This window comes from Daphnia pulicaria, chromosome 6, assembly GCF_021234035.1.
Source record: "Daphnia pulicaria isolate SC F1-1A chromosome 6, SC_F0-13Bv2, whole genome shotgun sequence".
In the NCBI taxonomy this organism is placed as follows: domain Eukaryota; kingdom Metazoa; phylum Arthropoda; class Branchiopoda; order Diplostraca; family Daphniidae; genus Daphnia; species Daphnia pulicaria.
Genome location: NC_060918.1, coordinates 21,070,351 through 21,083,192, shown reverse-complemented (window position 1 = coordinate 21,083,192; position 12,842 = coordinate 21,070,351). Strand labels below are relative to the sequence as shown.

The 12,842-nt window shown below is 38.4% G+C and overlaps 5 protein-coding genes across 13 annotated transcripts in view; 2 read left to right on the top strand and 3 right to left on the bottom strand.

The window, feature by feature from the left end:
* Positions 1–79: 79 nt before the first annotated feature.
* Positions 80–4,777, bottom strand: LOC124344291 (uridine-cytidine kinase-like 1). Of its 4 annotated transcripts, none has more exons than XM_046797789.1 (13): positions 4,649–4,777; positions 2,588–2,804; positions 2,416–2,515; positions 2,245–2,351; positions 2,010–2,180; positions 1,871–1,942; positions 1,549–1,800; positions 1,271–1,480; positions 1,123–1,206; positions 960–1,061; positions 724–889; positions 535–663; positions 80–437 (listed from the first exon to the last, which is right to left on the bottom strand). In XM_046797789.1, the coding sequence occupies exons 2-13, from the start codon at positions 2,765–2,767 to the stop codon at positions 418–420; spliced, it is 1,593 nt and encodes a 530-aa protein (XP_046653745.1). In that variant the 5' UTR covers positions 2,768–2,804; positions 4,649–4,777; the 3' UTR covers positions 80–417. The 4 variants fall into 4 exon arrangements, with proteins under 4 accessions (XP_046653745.1, XP_046653743.1, XP_046653742.1 ...); XM_046797787.1 differs by lacking the exon at positions 4,649–4,777 and adding an exon at positions 3,763–3,891; XM_046797786.1 differs by lacking the exon at positions 4,649–4,777 and adding an exon at positions 2,967–3,138.
* Positions 3,107–5,003, top strand: LOC124344294 (dynein axonemal assembly factor 11-like). 3 transcript variants are annotated; one of them, XM_046797793.1, is made up of 8 exons: positions 3,189–3,272; positions 3,516–3,556; positions 3,628–3,754; positions 3,824–3,998; positions 4,095–4,267; positions 4,329–4,545; positions 4,607–4,772; positions 4,908–5,003. In XM_046797793.1, the coding sequence occupies exons 1-8, from the start codon at positions 3,254–3,256 to the stop codon at positions 4,968–4,970; spliced, it is 981 nt and encodes a 326-aa protein (XP_046653749.1). In that variant the 5' UTR covers positions 3,189–3,253; the 3' UTR covers positions 4,971–5,003. The 3 variants fall into 3 exon arrangements, with proteins under 3 accessions (XP_046653751.1, XP_046653749.1, XP_046653750.1); XM_046797795.1 differs by lacking the exon at positions 3,189–3,272 and adding an exon at positions 3,107–3,136 and having other exon boundaries at positions 3,628–3,998; XM_046797794.1 differs by lacking the exon at positions 3,189–3,272 and having other exon boundaries at positions 3,422–3,556; positions 3,611–3,998.
* An 8-nt stretch (positions 5,004–5,011) lies between these two features.
* On the bottom strand, positions 5,012–7,715 carry LOC124344292 (putative aminopeptidase W07G4.4). The gene is made up of 12 exons (XM_046797790.1): positions 7,610–7,715; positions 7,454–7,510; positions 7,301–7,364; positions 7,062–7,194; positions 6,862–7,007; positions 6,683–6,800; positions 6,501–6,616; positions 6,257–6,432; positions 5,826–6,199; positions 5,540–5,762; positions 5,360–5,472; positions 5,012–5,289 (listed from the first exon to the last, which is right to left on the bottom strand). The coding sequence occupies exons 3-12, from the start codon at positions 7,345–7,347 to the stop codon at positions 5,152–5,154; spliced, it is 1,584 nt and encodes a 527-aa protein (XP_046653746.1). The 5' UTR covers positions 7,348–7,364; positions 7,454–7,510; positions 7,610–7,715; the 3' UTR covers positions 5,012–5,151.
* Positions 7,716–8,569: 854 nt separating this feature from the next.
* On the bottom strand, positions 8,570–10,207 carry LOC124344298 (ras-related protein Rab-10-like). The gene is made up of 5 exons (XM_046797806.1): positions 9,984–10,207; positions 9,808–9,868; positions 9,607–9,745; positions 9,444–9,533; positions 8,570–9,385 (listed from the first exon to the last, which is right to left on the bottom strand). The coding sequence occupies exons 1-5, from the start codon at positions 10,108–10,110 to the stop codon at positions 9,197–9,199; spliced, it is 606 nt and encodes a 201-aa protein (XP_046653762.1). The 5' UTR covers positions 10,111–10,207; the 3' UTR covers positions 8,570–9,196.
* A 373-nt stretch (positions 10,208–10,580) lies between these two features.
* Positions 10,581–12,842, top strand: part of LOC124344296 (protein lifeguard 1-like) — a 122,443-nt gene continuing 120,181 nt past the window's right edge. Inside the window, exons 1-5 of one of the 4 annotated variants that reach the window (XM_046797801.1) lie at positions 10,699–10,839; positions 11,213–11,321; positions 11,411–11,567; positions 11,636–11,897; positions 11,961–12,813. In XM_046797801.1, the coding sequence (XP_046653757.1) occupies positions 11,240–11,321; positions 11,411–11,567; positions 11,636–11,897; positions 11,961–12,329 (870 nt within the window). In that variant the 5' untranslated portion in view covers positions 10,699–10,839; positions 11,213–11,239 and the 3' untranslated portion in view covers positions 12,330–12,813. Of the gene's footprint in view, positions 10,840–11,212; positions 11,322–11,410; positions 11,568–11,635; positions 11,898–11,960; positions 12,814–12,842 lie in introns of those variants that run through there. The other 3 variants (XM_046797803.1, XM_046797804.1, XM_046797798.1) reach the window with 3 other exon arrangements.

The following is a 12,842-nucleotide window of genomic DNA, read 5'->3' as shown; positions in this document are numbered from 1 at the left end:
AACAAACTATTTAATGTCTTTATTTAATTCATTTCATTGAAATATAATTTTTTTTTATTGAAATGAAGAAAAATGGCCGTTTATAACACATTAACACAAAATGTATTATTGTTCTTTTTCACGAGTTTGCCAATAATCAGTTAGTAAGTATAATAAACTAAAATAGGAGAAAGCAAAAATTTTTATGTTCTTTTCTGTGTAAAAAAACATCAGATTGACTGAGTGGAAACAATAAGAAAAGACATTTAATTAAGTCTTCTATGACTGTTTGGTCCAGATATTAATCTGTAAGATTTTTAAATCACAATTTTATAAGAGAAGGAAAATTAAGTACTGAGTGGTCTCTTGCATCATATAGGGGGACAGAAAAAATACACTAGGGGAATCCAGCTATTTCAAATAATTAGGAAATCTTCTTTACATTTCATTAGGGGGTTCTGAAAATTAACAACAACAAAAATGTTTAGATGATAATTCAATTATTTAGAAGATGAGTAATTTTATTATGAATATAATAGATAAAAATCGACGAACCTGTGCCAAAGTATCGGTCTCCAAAATTACCAATACCAGGCTTGACAAAGAATTTTTCGTTGATTTCTGGGTCAACTGCAGAGGAAACAATTCTCACCCTGGGAAAAGCGTAGGCAATCGAATGTACACCTGTATAAAAGCAGAAAAATAAAGCATCGATTAAGATGATTTCTTTTCAATTTTGATTACCTGAAGCGGCCATCAGTAAGGAGGCGACTAGGATATTTTCCTCAGGAACGTCATGATCAAGGAGCACCCTGATCGCCATCATGGCTGCAGCTCCAGTCGCCACAGTTGCATCCATCAAAATGACTAGATAGTCTTTAATGTCACGAGGTAGTCGAAGATAGTACAGCTAAAATTCATTAAAAAAAAGGAACTTGTTATTAAGTAATGTAATAATAATAAATTGATTAGCTATTTACTTCAGGTTCTCCTGTTTCGATGTTATTCTGGATAAGGATTTTCCCGATACGAATATCTTTACATACTTCAGAAAGTGCTTGTTCCATAGTTTCTCCAGCTCGCTAAAGATACGGTATTTTTTAAAAATATTTTATCGTATTTATTTAAGCTTTAACCAATTACCAAAACGGAAACTCCAACGATTTTATCAGTAGCTATGCGCTTCCCTTGATATGAAACTCCTTGTGGTGTGTCTACCGTGGTATCCTAAAGTAACAAACCATTTCTTTAATAACAATATTTATGCGTAACTTAATTAGGAAGGTTATACCTTAAACGGTAGTAAAGACAGAGCAAACTCTATTGTTAATCGAATCAGCCGACGTGAATAGAAGATGAATTCATCACGAGGAGTCTCTTTGTTACGAATGAAAGTGTGTAAACCCTTGACTTGCGGGGTTAACGGCAGAATATGTAGAGAGTTTGGCAGTGGCTGATCCACTTGTGCGGTAGCCAAGATGGGTCTTAACTTGAAACCTCTCTGTGGAATAAAGAATAATAATTAGAATAACCAATCGTATTAATTCCAAGAAGTAATATCGTGCACACCAATTGTAGTTGCGTCTGAACGTGTTGCACGATAAGACTGATGGCGACTTCATTGTCACCACCTCGAGGAACGATAATATCAGCGTGCGCCATCAGAGGTGCAATGTAGTGCTCGAACGATGGTTTGACAAATGAACTGTATTGTTTCAAGACTCCCTCTAGCTCGCGTCCGCGTTGAGAGATGTCGCGCCGCAAACGCCGCGCCAACCGTATATCCGAGTCCGTGTCAACAAATACTTTCATGTCCAGCAACTGATAAGAAATGGTTCCACTTTTTAAACAGAATGCTTTTCAATAGTCAGTGTGAAGCACATCTATTTACCGAAACAATTTCCTGATTGTAAAACGTCAAAATTCCCTCGAAGATAATCACGTTGGCACCATACATGGTTTTCTGTTAGATAACAAGAAGATAGAAAATAAAGAGAAATCTGAAATCATATTATCGTCAAATTGCGTACAGTCTTGGTTTCCCGACTATGCGTGATAAAATTATAAATAGGGACTTCGACACTCTTGAAATGTTTCAAACGTTGCAGTGTTTTGCGCAACAATTCAAAATCAAACGCGTCTGGGTGGTCAAAGTTGTACTCGTTTATTGCTGCCTGGTGATGCTGCTTATCGGTTAACACCTAAATTAAAGATGAACATGACAATAGCTTTGTTTTGCAATTACAGAAAGTATGGAGACTTTACCTTATAGAATGAATCCATACTAAGCAAGGTCACCCACGGATGCCCCAGAGATTCGATTATCTTGTTTGTAACGGTCGTTTTACCGGAGGCGCTTCCTCCGCAAATTCCTGTGTTTAATTAAAAATGAGCAGGAAATTAAAAATGTTCATCTAAGAAAGGGAAAAAATTTACCAATGACAAAAGGTTCAACATGTTGCCCAGAAAAGTTGTACCACGGTGGTCTACCAGCAGTGTAAAAAGTTTTTTGTTCCTTTGTCCTTAGGATGAAATCCTAAAATATATTTTAAATTATGATTATTCATCTTATTAACCTGGGTTCCATATAAATTCAAATTTCACAAACCTGATTAGTTGTTGTTACAGCGGCTTTAGCAGCAGCACTCTGTGACAAAGTTCTTTGTCTTCTGGTTCTAGGGGATTTGGGTTGAGAGCCTGCAGACGGTGGTCTAGGTGGAAACTGAGGTGACAAGGGCGCTTCACCTTCAATCCTTGGAGTGTCAGATTCAGTGATATTACTATCCATGCCTGAATCACTAAATGGCCACTCATCACCACCATCACTATGGATAGAAGCTCAATTTTAAAATATGCAATCAATAATGTAACACTATGGATTTAGATAATATTTATAATGAAAATCAACGCGATCTACTTTGGAGTTATCACAAGTAGATCCATATTATGAAGAGCTCCTGGCAATAGTATGTTGAAGCTCTGTATACCTTTCTGAACTGGCCGAGCTCGGAGGGTCGTAAAACCTCCCAGCCATCTCTTGGTTTGGCTTTAAAGTACGCCAATCACTTAAGTAGGCGTTGTACAAAATTTGCAGATTATTCTTTAAAGAATCTGGGATGAAACGGATCGATATTTGCACGCGCTTCCCAGGTTAACGGTAAGAAGAGAAGGAAAGAATAAATGATGTACGTCGTCTGCTATTCTAATTAGTCGGTAACCCATAGCAACTAGAGTTGTTTTTAATGGAATTTGTAATCTAAGGATATCAATCACCATGTCTCAACCAACCTCAAGTAAGAACAAGATCCAAAATTAACTGTCAGCAGATTCGAACCCAAGCTTAGAGTCGAATATCTAAAATTCTAGCTGATGATGTGTTTTCCCTCGCGTTGGTTTCAGAACGGTCTATAGCCTTTTTTTTGTAAGTCTTTCTAATCATGCCAATCTCGTCGGATTTTGAAACCGCGCCCGTCTGGATCCAAAGTATTTGCGAGAAAAAAACTAATTAAACTTTTTTTTATCTGAAAAATTTACAGTTACACGCGAGTTGATTCGAAAAAGAGCTGAGCATAACGAGGTAATAAAAATTAGTTCAAAATATTTTGTAGTCGGTTAAAATCTTTAAACGCAGACACATCACGCCGAAAGGGGGAAATTTTCTCTCTAGAAGAAATCGCCCTCCATCAACAAAACATATGCAAAATTGAGCACATCGACTTGTGGTGTCCTAGTTTGAAGATAATCTACCTTCAAGCCAACGAAATTTCTAAAATAGGTTTAAACCTTAAATAACTGGCTGATGATGCAGAACTCATGACGCTCAATGTTGCAATGTACTACGCAGAAAACGTCCGTCGGTTCAAGAACTTGGAGTATCTCAATTTGGCGTTGAATAAAATTGAAATTGTGGAGAATCTGGAAGGGTGCGAGTCACTCAACAAACTGGATCTTACACTCAACTGCATCCGCAAACTGAGCAGCCTCACGTCTCTTACCAACAACTATGCCCTACGGGAAATGTATGATAACCGGCAAAGCAACCTAGATTTTGTGTACACTTTCTTCAAATAATTTCTAGCCAGCGACTGCATGTATTCTTTTGTTGCCATTTCAAGATACCTGACCGGCAACCCTTGTGCAGCGTTCAAGTTTTACCGTTTATATGTCATCGGTACTTTGCCCCAGTTGGAATCTTTAGATGGAGTGGCTGTTTTACATACCGAACGGCTGGCGGCAAAAGCTAACTTTGATTACATCCAGTCAGAAATTTTGGAACAGGAATCCATCAGTAAGTGAAAATGGTGAACGTGACGTTGCACACTATTAAGACGACCCTTGTTGGTATTTAGAAACGCACAATCCGCCAATTGAACGAGCCTCCGAAATCCGCCGTCAGCTACGCAATGAAAGAGAATGTCTAGCTACAGCAGATCAGACTCCTCCAAAACCGGAGATAAACCGCCTGGTTTCTAAAGATGGCCGTGTTTTGAATTCTAATCAAGCAGAAGTCAACTTTAAATTAGTCGAAGAAGACGACACTATCATATTGACCGTCAAACTTGCAAAGTTAGTATACTAATATTAGCTGTAATCACAGAACATTTACACATCTTGTTATTTAAATCAGGTACATGGACACGTCACTAATAGATGTAGACATTCAACCTACCTTTGTTCGAGTCATAATCAAGGGCAAATTATTGCAGCTGGTCCTTTCAACTGAGGTGCAGAGCGATAGATCCGTGGCGCAGCGTTCTCTAGCTAGTGGTGATCTAGTCGTAACTATGCCAATGGTAGGTCCGCTTCCCAGCCTTCTCTCGAATAAATCAATCGATGGAAAACGTTTTAGACCTTGAATGACTTTTCCTGTCATGGCTACCTGCGAGAGATAATGACGTCTTTTCTTTTTATATCCTATTACGCACTAGGTTAAAGATGTCGTCAAACCCAGAGACAATTCTGATATTCCTGCTTTAGAACCAATTGCTTGACAAATATAAACATTAAAGGTAATTAAGAGAAAAGACACTGCCTACTTCAATCTCTTCGTTTATACCCCTCAACATTCCCATTAAAAAAAATACTTGACTACAACAAGTGTGACTCGATTGAATCCGAGTAAAAAATTAAGGGAAAAAAATTAAACTAAACCAAAGTAATATCCTAATGAATTCATTGGAAAAACTGTGGTAGGTAATAACGCGCGAGGGCTAGAACAGGAGCGGCGGACGGAATTCCAGGGAATGGTCCAGACGATCCTGCAATATCCAAGTGCGAATACGGAATAGGCACAGCTCCATCGATACCGTGCTTTGGAATAAAAAGAGGAAATCATTTACATTCTGGTGTAAAAGATTTAAAAATCTTTGGGAATTCTTACCTTGTTTAGCCCTGATGTCATAATAAGGAATGCGGCTGGGGATTGGTGACCACGTGGAGTGCGAGACGACGGCAAGTTGTTGCACTGCAAAATATCTTCATACTCCGATTTGCCTACAAACAAGGAACAAATGGTCAAAATAATGTTAGAGAAATCAATTTAAGCGTGGTAGCTTATTACCCTTAACGAATGCATAGTCCTCTTTGCGAATGGTTGAGATTTCAAACATATCGCCTAAAAGGATTCCAGCTTCCTGGACTTTCTGTGAGACTTGCTGACGAGCAGCAGGTCCGTTATCCATGATGATAGAATACGGTTCACCCACCGTCAAATAGGCATGTCCAGTGAGCGTTGCAATTGTCATAAGCTGTGGGTTAATGGCCTTCACGGCTTCATCTTTCAACTTGATTTGGAAACAGAAATGTAGGAATGTCAAATCAAAATTCGGATATAGATTATTTCATACCTTGGACAAAACATCGGCCATGGCCATTCTTCCTTCGGCATCAGTGTTTCCTACACGGACGCGGATACCGGCTCGAGAAGTGATAATCTCATCGGAAACGTAGGCATTTGATCCAACACTGTTGCGTACCATGGCCATTGCTCCAACAACTTCAACGTTGGCTGGTTTCAACTCATCGACGACTTTCATGAACGCTGCGACTGCGGCCGAACCGCATTTATCACGATGCATACCCGCCATTATACCTCCAGCCTTGATATCACAGCCACCAGTATCGTATGTCACGCCCTTACCAACCAAATAAATGGTCTTTTCGATAGGTCCCGATCCTTTGTAGCGAAGATAAATCACTCGACCAGCATGTCGATCAACATCTGCACAAAAATATCATTAGTTTCAATGAAATAAAATTATATGCAAGATTTCTTTACCGTTGGCGCATCGATTAACGGCTGCAAAAAGCGGATATTCCTTTTCGATAGTTTTAACGTCAGACACCACTTCTACGCTGATTGAACTTCCTTGGAAGAGCTCTCTGACGTATTCTTCCACTCGGGGAGCGGCCATTCTTTCAGGATCGGATCCACCAATATCCCTTCCAGCAATTCTGTGTCATGAACATATTAACACAATGAAAATTTATAAAGCATTGTTTGCAAATAGCGTGAACTTTACCTTCCGCTCTCCAATGCCAAGGCAAGCTTACGAACTGACTCTGCAGCCGGACAGTCCAAACCAAGAATTTCGGCTTTATTTGCTTTCGCAGGAATGCATTCTCGAATTTCCAACGGCTATTTAAGAAATTCATTTTAAAAACGAAAGTACGAGAAATATATAAAAAAAAAATGTTTACTCACCACATATAATGCCTGCAGAGCTCCAAGTACGCTGACTAGATTTCCGTGTTTGTACAATGGATTGTTTGAAACAGGGAGCAGCGAGAGCAAAGGTCGCTTGATTCCAGCCGCCAGAGCTCTGAAGATAAAAATAATAGTTTTAAAATTAGGGAAGTATGCATTCATTCCATTATTATCACCTCTTTACTCCCTTTTCAGCAGCTTCTCCATAGCTTCTTACATCACTGAAATCTTTATTGAGAGCACCAGTAGGGGCATAAACAGTCCTGCCAGTGGAATGAGAAGTGGCAACTACACCACCTTCCTCTTCAAACGCAGCATCAACCTTTCAAGAACACTTTAAATCTAAATCCCAGTTAAAATTATGGTGTCATAATACTTTGCTTTGTTGCAGCAAATGCTCAGCATGGCTTGAAGTATTGTTCAGAGAATCTGAAACCAACACCACACCATCAAAACGAGAATCAGATTCTGCCCCAGCCTTGCAAGCTTCAAGGGCACATGCTGCCCACCTACACAACCAATTAAAATAAAAAAAGTGAAACTAATTCAATTAAACATGGCTAAACTAAAAAGACTTCAAACAAATTCAAAAATGTTTAAATAACAAAAACATACCTAGCACCAGTTGTTGTCATCCTCAAAGACTGTACTGAAGAAAGCATAGAAGCCTAATGGCAAACTACAAAAATTTGAACAGTTTAAGAAATCTTTTGTTTGATTATCTTTTGTTGAGTTAAGGAAGTACAGCCTATGCGTTCAAAGGTTTACCTTTATCTATCAGAGCTGTCAAAAAAATTGATCTTTTCAGACTCTCCAAATTGTTATCTGTAGTAGATGAACAAACACGTTAACAGCCAATTAGCGCCTCAGAATATTTAGTTTCCAAGTTCAAAATTACACAAATACAAAGAAGGAAGAACGAACCGGTTTTTGCTTTTGAAGGGGCGGAATTCCAATTCAAGACTGATGAATTTGCATTTTCTGTTTTCGGTGTAAATTCACACACATCGTCTGCTTCTGAAGCAATGACGTCAGATTTCAAAAATCAATTTGTTTCGATATTCTCGTTCGCCAATTGGCAATTGCGATTGCGAAACAACATTGAGCGCAAGACGACAATGGTTAATTAGTCAGCCACTCCGAGTTATTTATTTCACAAAAGGAAGTGTCTTGTTTTGACAAGACACACCCTTAAAATGTACAAAGATCATTGCCTCGAATAATGTTTCAGGAAGATGAAGGTTTACAAAGAAAGAAATAGGAAGTTGGAAGGGTTTTAACTTAAGAAAACTACTCATGGCATACATTTTAGTAAAACTTATATCCAGCTAGAAAAAGTAGAGGAAGACGAGTCGTACGACGTATATAACTGTATTGACATGTCCCAATAACTGTAAAAGCGCTGAGTGACCTTTTTGGATCTGCTGGGACTCTGCTGCTGGTATCTCATTTCCAACGATAAGAAATCTACGCATCTATTCGTCAGTGGTCCCTATCTGAGTGAATACAATCATATTTAATTTTTTTTTAGCTCAGGCCAGTTGTTTTGCCAATATTAAACCCTAAACCTTGAAGATAAAATTATAGCGGAAGTCAATGCTTATCTCTCTGATGCCGTTGGTTGTACAAAGAAAGATGAAGCAACACTGCAACACCCACATCGAAAACCCGCTGCGAAGAAAACGTTTTCTTGTTCGAAGGAAAAAACCCATGAATTAATCGCTTTATCGCAATGCTTCTGGTCAGACTATTGCACTAACTGAAGAAACTCAAGTCTACTGGAGGGTAACACAAGTTGATGATTCATCCGCATCGATATCGACATACCATCGAAGTTTATCCTATTGATTGGTTATAAAGAAAGAAAAGAGTATATATTGTTAGTTATTATGAAAACGGCTCTGTATTTACAAGCTTCAGCAATAAGAATCAGCAAAAAGATGGAAATTTCGGATGAAGAATGTGTGTGGTTTAGCGCAGCAGGTTACAGGGCCAACAGTAAGGAAAAGGACGCCTTTTCTTGCATCAAAGTTACTTCGAAACAGTAAAGTCACCAATTGCAGAAAGAAAAGATTATCGTGGCATCCACGAAAAAAAAAGCAACTCGGACAAAAAGAAAGAAGTTTTCACAAACCATTTAGAGTAGTTCGGTACAAGGCAAGATTATTGGAAAATGGAATTGGATTTTGAGTCGAGCAATAACGCCACCGGCCAAATTTGAACTTTTCGTTTCTTTTATTTTAATTAGTCAGGTGAAAGGAGACGTGTTAAACGGGTGTGGATTGACATGTCTCCTCATTCTGTCAACAGCTCTCAATTTAAAATCACCCACTGAACCTTCAAAGAAGAATGAGGATAAACAATCCATTAAATACCATCTCATTTTGCTTCTTTCCCTGTTTTGGTTACAAAAATGCCGGTCTAATTGCGCGGAACTTCAACGTTGATCACATCCATGTTTAATTGGGCGCTTAAGAATTGAAGAAATTTGTGTGTTTATTATTACTACTACTAACAGCACCGATTAGATTGGCGATCATTGCGACTTCCTTCCAGTGGGACGCGATCTAAGGGCTCGGCTTGCTCTCGTCCGCAAGTTTTGGTCAAGATCGCTTGGGCCAGTTCATAGAAAGCACTCTCAATGTTGATATTGGCCTTAGCTGATGTTTCCATAAATCTTATTCCATGTTCCCTGGCAATCTGCAATCATAACATGTCATTTTCAAGATAACCAAGAACAGGAAATTGACTAAATTACCATCTCTCCTTTTTCTTTACTAACTGCCCTTTTGTCTTCAACATCACATTTGTTACCAAGAATCATTTTCTCTACATCTTCATTGGCATGCTATGGGGAAAAAAATGAAGCAAATATTTTATTTCTGGTTCCTTAAATTATTATTCATGAAAATGATTTTTACCTCATCTATATTTCTGAGCCATTTTGCAATGTTGTCGAATGTTTTCACACTGGTAATGTCATATACGAGCATGATACCCATTGCTCCACGATAATAAGATGTTGTGATGGTGTGGAAACGCTCTTGACCCGCAGTGTCCCTAAAAAGTACAATGTACATGTTAAACCAAGATAAAGTTTTGAGAAATTTAATAATTTTTACCATATCTGAAGTTTGATTTTTTTCCCTTGCAGCTCAATAGTTTTGATCTTGAAGTCGATACCTGCAATTGACGAAATAGTGACGTTTTAAAAGGCAATCATGTGAAAAAAATCTTGTCAGGGGTGCGGCTGGGAAATTTAAAAAAATTTAGAGAAAATGAAGATCCATTAGCTCACCAATAGTGGAAATGAATGTTGTATTGAATGCATCATCAGAAAACCTGAACAGAATGCATGTCTTTCCGACACCTGAATCCCCAATCAGCAATAACTTAAATAACAAATCATACGATTTCTTTGCCATATCTTTCAATTCTCTTTTACGAACGGGTTCTGCAACTCTTCACTACACTCTCAGACTCAAACCATATGATGACGGAAAACGAAATAGAACAAAAATGATCACATTCACGATTAAACGGAGAAGGCCTTGGTCGTTTGAGATCATTAACAAGTGGCTCCAACACCAACTAAACTTGCTTTTCATAAACTTAAAAATAGGCGAAACCGTAAATTCTTTGCATTATCTTTAACAATTTTATATTTAATGCAACGAAATCTTTATCATAATTTAGCTTAATCTTTTAAAAATTGACTTCCTAATTTGTTTGTGACATAGGTGACGCTAGTTGAATCACCATAAAATTTCGCGCGACCAAGTCGATAAATCCGCGATAGTAAAAATAATACAAAACCTTACGTATTGAAGACTTGACAACTATCAGAAAGAACTTCAAATGATTTAACATCAAACTGCACTACGCTAAGTAACCATCACTTAAAATTCTGTAAAATTAAAAATCTTTATCATCTTTAGCTTCGTTTGAAAAGTAGATTTACAAGTGGAGGAGGGAACAAGAATGGAGACGACGAATAGACAATTTGTCAGGCCTGGTTTAATAGTTAGATATCACTGAATCCATTTTGTATGCTTGTTTGTGCAATCCAATCGTTTGCTTGTTTTGGACTTTGTATGACGTATCGCTAAAACACCTCTTGAGATAAGAGTGGGTGGGATATTTTGCGATTCGAAGTAAGTTTCAAACTAACCCATTTAGCTTTTCTAATTGATCACATAGCTGTCAAGAAATTCACCTATTTGAAGCTAATGCCTAAATAGCGGCTTTTTGCATGTCGTTGATGGGGTTTCTAGAAGGATCGCAGTTTAAGCTTCTTAGTAATGATTAGTTGTGCAACATCATGGACTCATGATTCAATATCTCAATATTTATTTCTATTACATCACCTTTCCTATAGAACTGTTGAATGATATTTTAAAAGCCACCTTTATTATTATTAAAATATCTGAATGGAAGTGGTCTTGATATTGTTATCTCGTCATATTTTTCTTCAAATTTTTGCTAGGCCTTCTCTCGTTCTTGATTAATTTCATGCATTTTGCTTAGGGAAGGCTTTTCCTATTAAAATAAAACATGGCATCTCAACCCAACCACCCAACCTACCCTTCTCAGCCTGGGCAACCAAGCTATGGCTGGGCTGTCCCGGTAGATCAAGGTGATTAAGTCATCTTTTCAGTTTTGAATCCCAAAACTTGTACGACGGCTAAAGGCCAGATATTAATGTATATGTGTTCAACATTCCAGGACCACCACCTCCGTATAATCCAAACCCACCGCTTAATCCACAGCCACCCGCAGCTCCAGACAACAACATGTACGGTGGTGCAGATTACGAATCCGGAGGACTCGGCGATGCCGCGTTTTCCTTCTCTGAAAAGTCTATCCGTATGGCTTTCGTTAGGTATGAATTCAAAACTTTACACTTGTTTATTACACGATCCCATCATAAAATAACAACTGTCATTGCAGGAAGGTGTACGCGATTTTAATGGTGCAGCTTGCCATCACAGTGGGATTCATATCTCTCTTTGTCTACGAACCGAACGTCAAGATGTACTCCCGTCAACATCCTGAAATGTGGTGGATCGCGTTTGTCATGACCTTCGTCCTTTTAATAGTTCTGGCGTGTTGCAACGATTTCCGACGACGCTGGCCTTTAAATATTATTTTACTGGGACTTTTCACGGCTTGCGAAGGCTTTATGCTTGGCGCTGTCTCGTCTCTCTACAGAGTACGTTCAAGTATTATTTTTGGTTATAATGGTATCCACTAATCCAATCATACTTATTTACAGTCGGAAGATGTGCTAATCGCCGCTGGTATCTGCACGGGGGTTTGTCTTGCGCTCACCATTTTTGCTATGCAAACTAAATGGGACTTCACGGCTTGTGGAGGAATCCTTTTTGTCTGCGTCATCGTTTTATTCATTTTCGGAATCGTCGCCATCTGCATTCCCGGAAAGGTTATCCATCTCGTTTATGCCTCGCTGGGCGCGTTACTTTTCAGCGTTTACCTAGTCTTCGACACCCAAATGATGCTCGGTGGTAAACACAAGTACTCGATCTCCCCTGAAGAGTACATCTTCGCAGCTCTTAATCTCTACTTGGACATTATCAACATCTTCTTGTACATCCTGGCTATAGTTGGCGGCTCACGTAACTAAAGGGTGTTGGTTTTCTTCCCAATTATTCAGAAATCTCCACAGAGTTCATTTCTTTAACCTAGTTAGTCATAGTATTTTGTCTGTCCATAATTTTTTTTCAAACATTAAACTAATTTGCTTGAGACCGTAATCTCCTCAAAATTGCTGTTACTTCATTGGTTTTCGTTTAGCTTGATGTAACCATTCCACGTCCATTGCTATTATCTATTATATTATATAAAGTTATCGGGCATATCAATGGACGAAATCAATGGATAAGGTACTCTTTAGAAATATTGAGATACGGTTGTGTTTCTCTCGCCCCTTTTTTAAGTTGGAAATTCAGCCAACTTGCCATTGACGTTATTTGATTTCGAATTCATTTGGTATGGCCATAAATGTCGATTAATGTTCAAGCCCCCAAACATACGCTTTTAGTTGTGGCTAAAACATTCATTCAGTTGTGAGCTAACAAAGTGTATTGAAATAAACCAAGTTAAATCATTTCAAATGGATTTATTTCCGATGCGAGGG

What these genes read in the sequence shown, in the direction of transcription:
- LOC124344291 (XM_046797786.1), bottom strand. Translation starts at nt 3,013, where the DNA reads ATGGCTGGGAGGTTTTACGACCCTCCGAGCTCGGCCAGTTCAGAAAG. An exon ending in ACAATCAGGAAATTGTTTCG is followed by an intron (nt 1,801 to 1,870) that starts GTAAATAGATGT and finishes ATTTCTTATCAG; the next exon opens with TTGCTGGACATGAAAGTATT. An exon ending in TTCAGACGCAACTACAATTG is followed by an intron (nt 1,481 to 1,548) that starts GTGTGCACGATA and finishes TTTATTCCACAG; the next exon opens with AGAGGTTTCAAGTTAAGACC.
- LOC124344294 (XM_046797793.1), top strand. An exon ending in TTGACCGTCAAACTTGCAAA is followed by an intron (nt 4,546 to 4,606) that starts GTTAGTATACTA and finishes TATTTAAATCAG; the next exon opens with GTACATGGACACGTCACTAA. An exon ending in TAGTCGTAACTATGCCAATG is followed by an intron (nt 4,773 to 4,907) that starts GTAGGTCCGCTT and finishes ATTACGCACTAG; the next exon opens with GTTAAAGATGTCGTCAAACC.
- LOC124344292 (XM_046797790.1), bottom strand. Translation starts at nt 7,347, where the DNA reads ATGCTTTCTTCAGTACAGTCTTTGAGGATGACAACAACTGGTGCTAG. An exon ending in GGACTATGCATTCGTTAAGG is followed by an intron (nt 5,473 to 5,539) that starts GTAATAAGCTAC and finishes CCTTGTTTGTAG; the next exon opens with GCAAATCGGAGTATGAAGAT. An exon ending in TGACATCAGGGCTAAACAAG is followed by an intron (nt 5,290 to 5,359) that starts GTAAGAATTCCC and finishes TTTATTCCAAAG; the next exon opens with CACGGTATCGATGGAGCTGT.
- LOC124344298 (XM_046797806.1), bottom strand. Translation starts at nt 10,110, where the DNA reads ATGGCAAAGAAATCGTATGATTTGTTATTTAAGTTATTGCTGATTGGG. An exon ending in AAAATCAAACTTCAGATATG is followed by an intron (nt 9,746 to 9,807) that starts GTAAAAATTATT and finishes TGTACTTTTTAG; the next exon opens with GGACACTGCGGGTCAAGAGC. An exon ending in GTAAAGAAAAAGGAGAGATG is followed by an intron (nt 9,386 to 9,443) that starts GTAATTTAGTCA and finishes TTATGATTGCAG; the next exon opens with ATTGCCAGGGAACATGGAAT.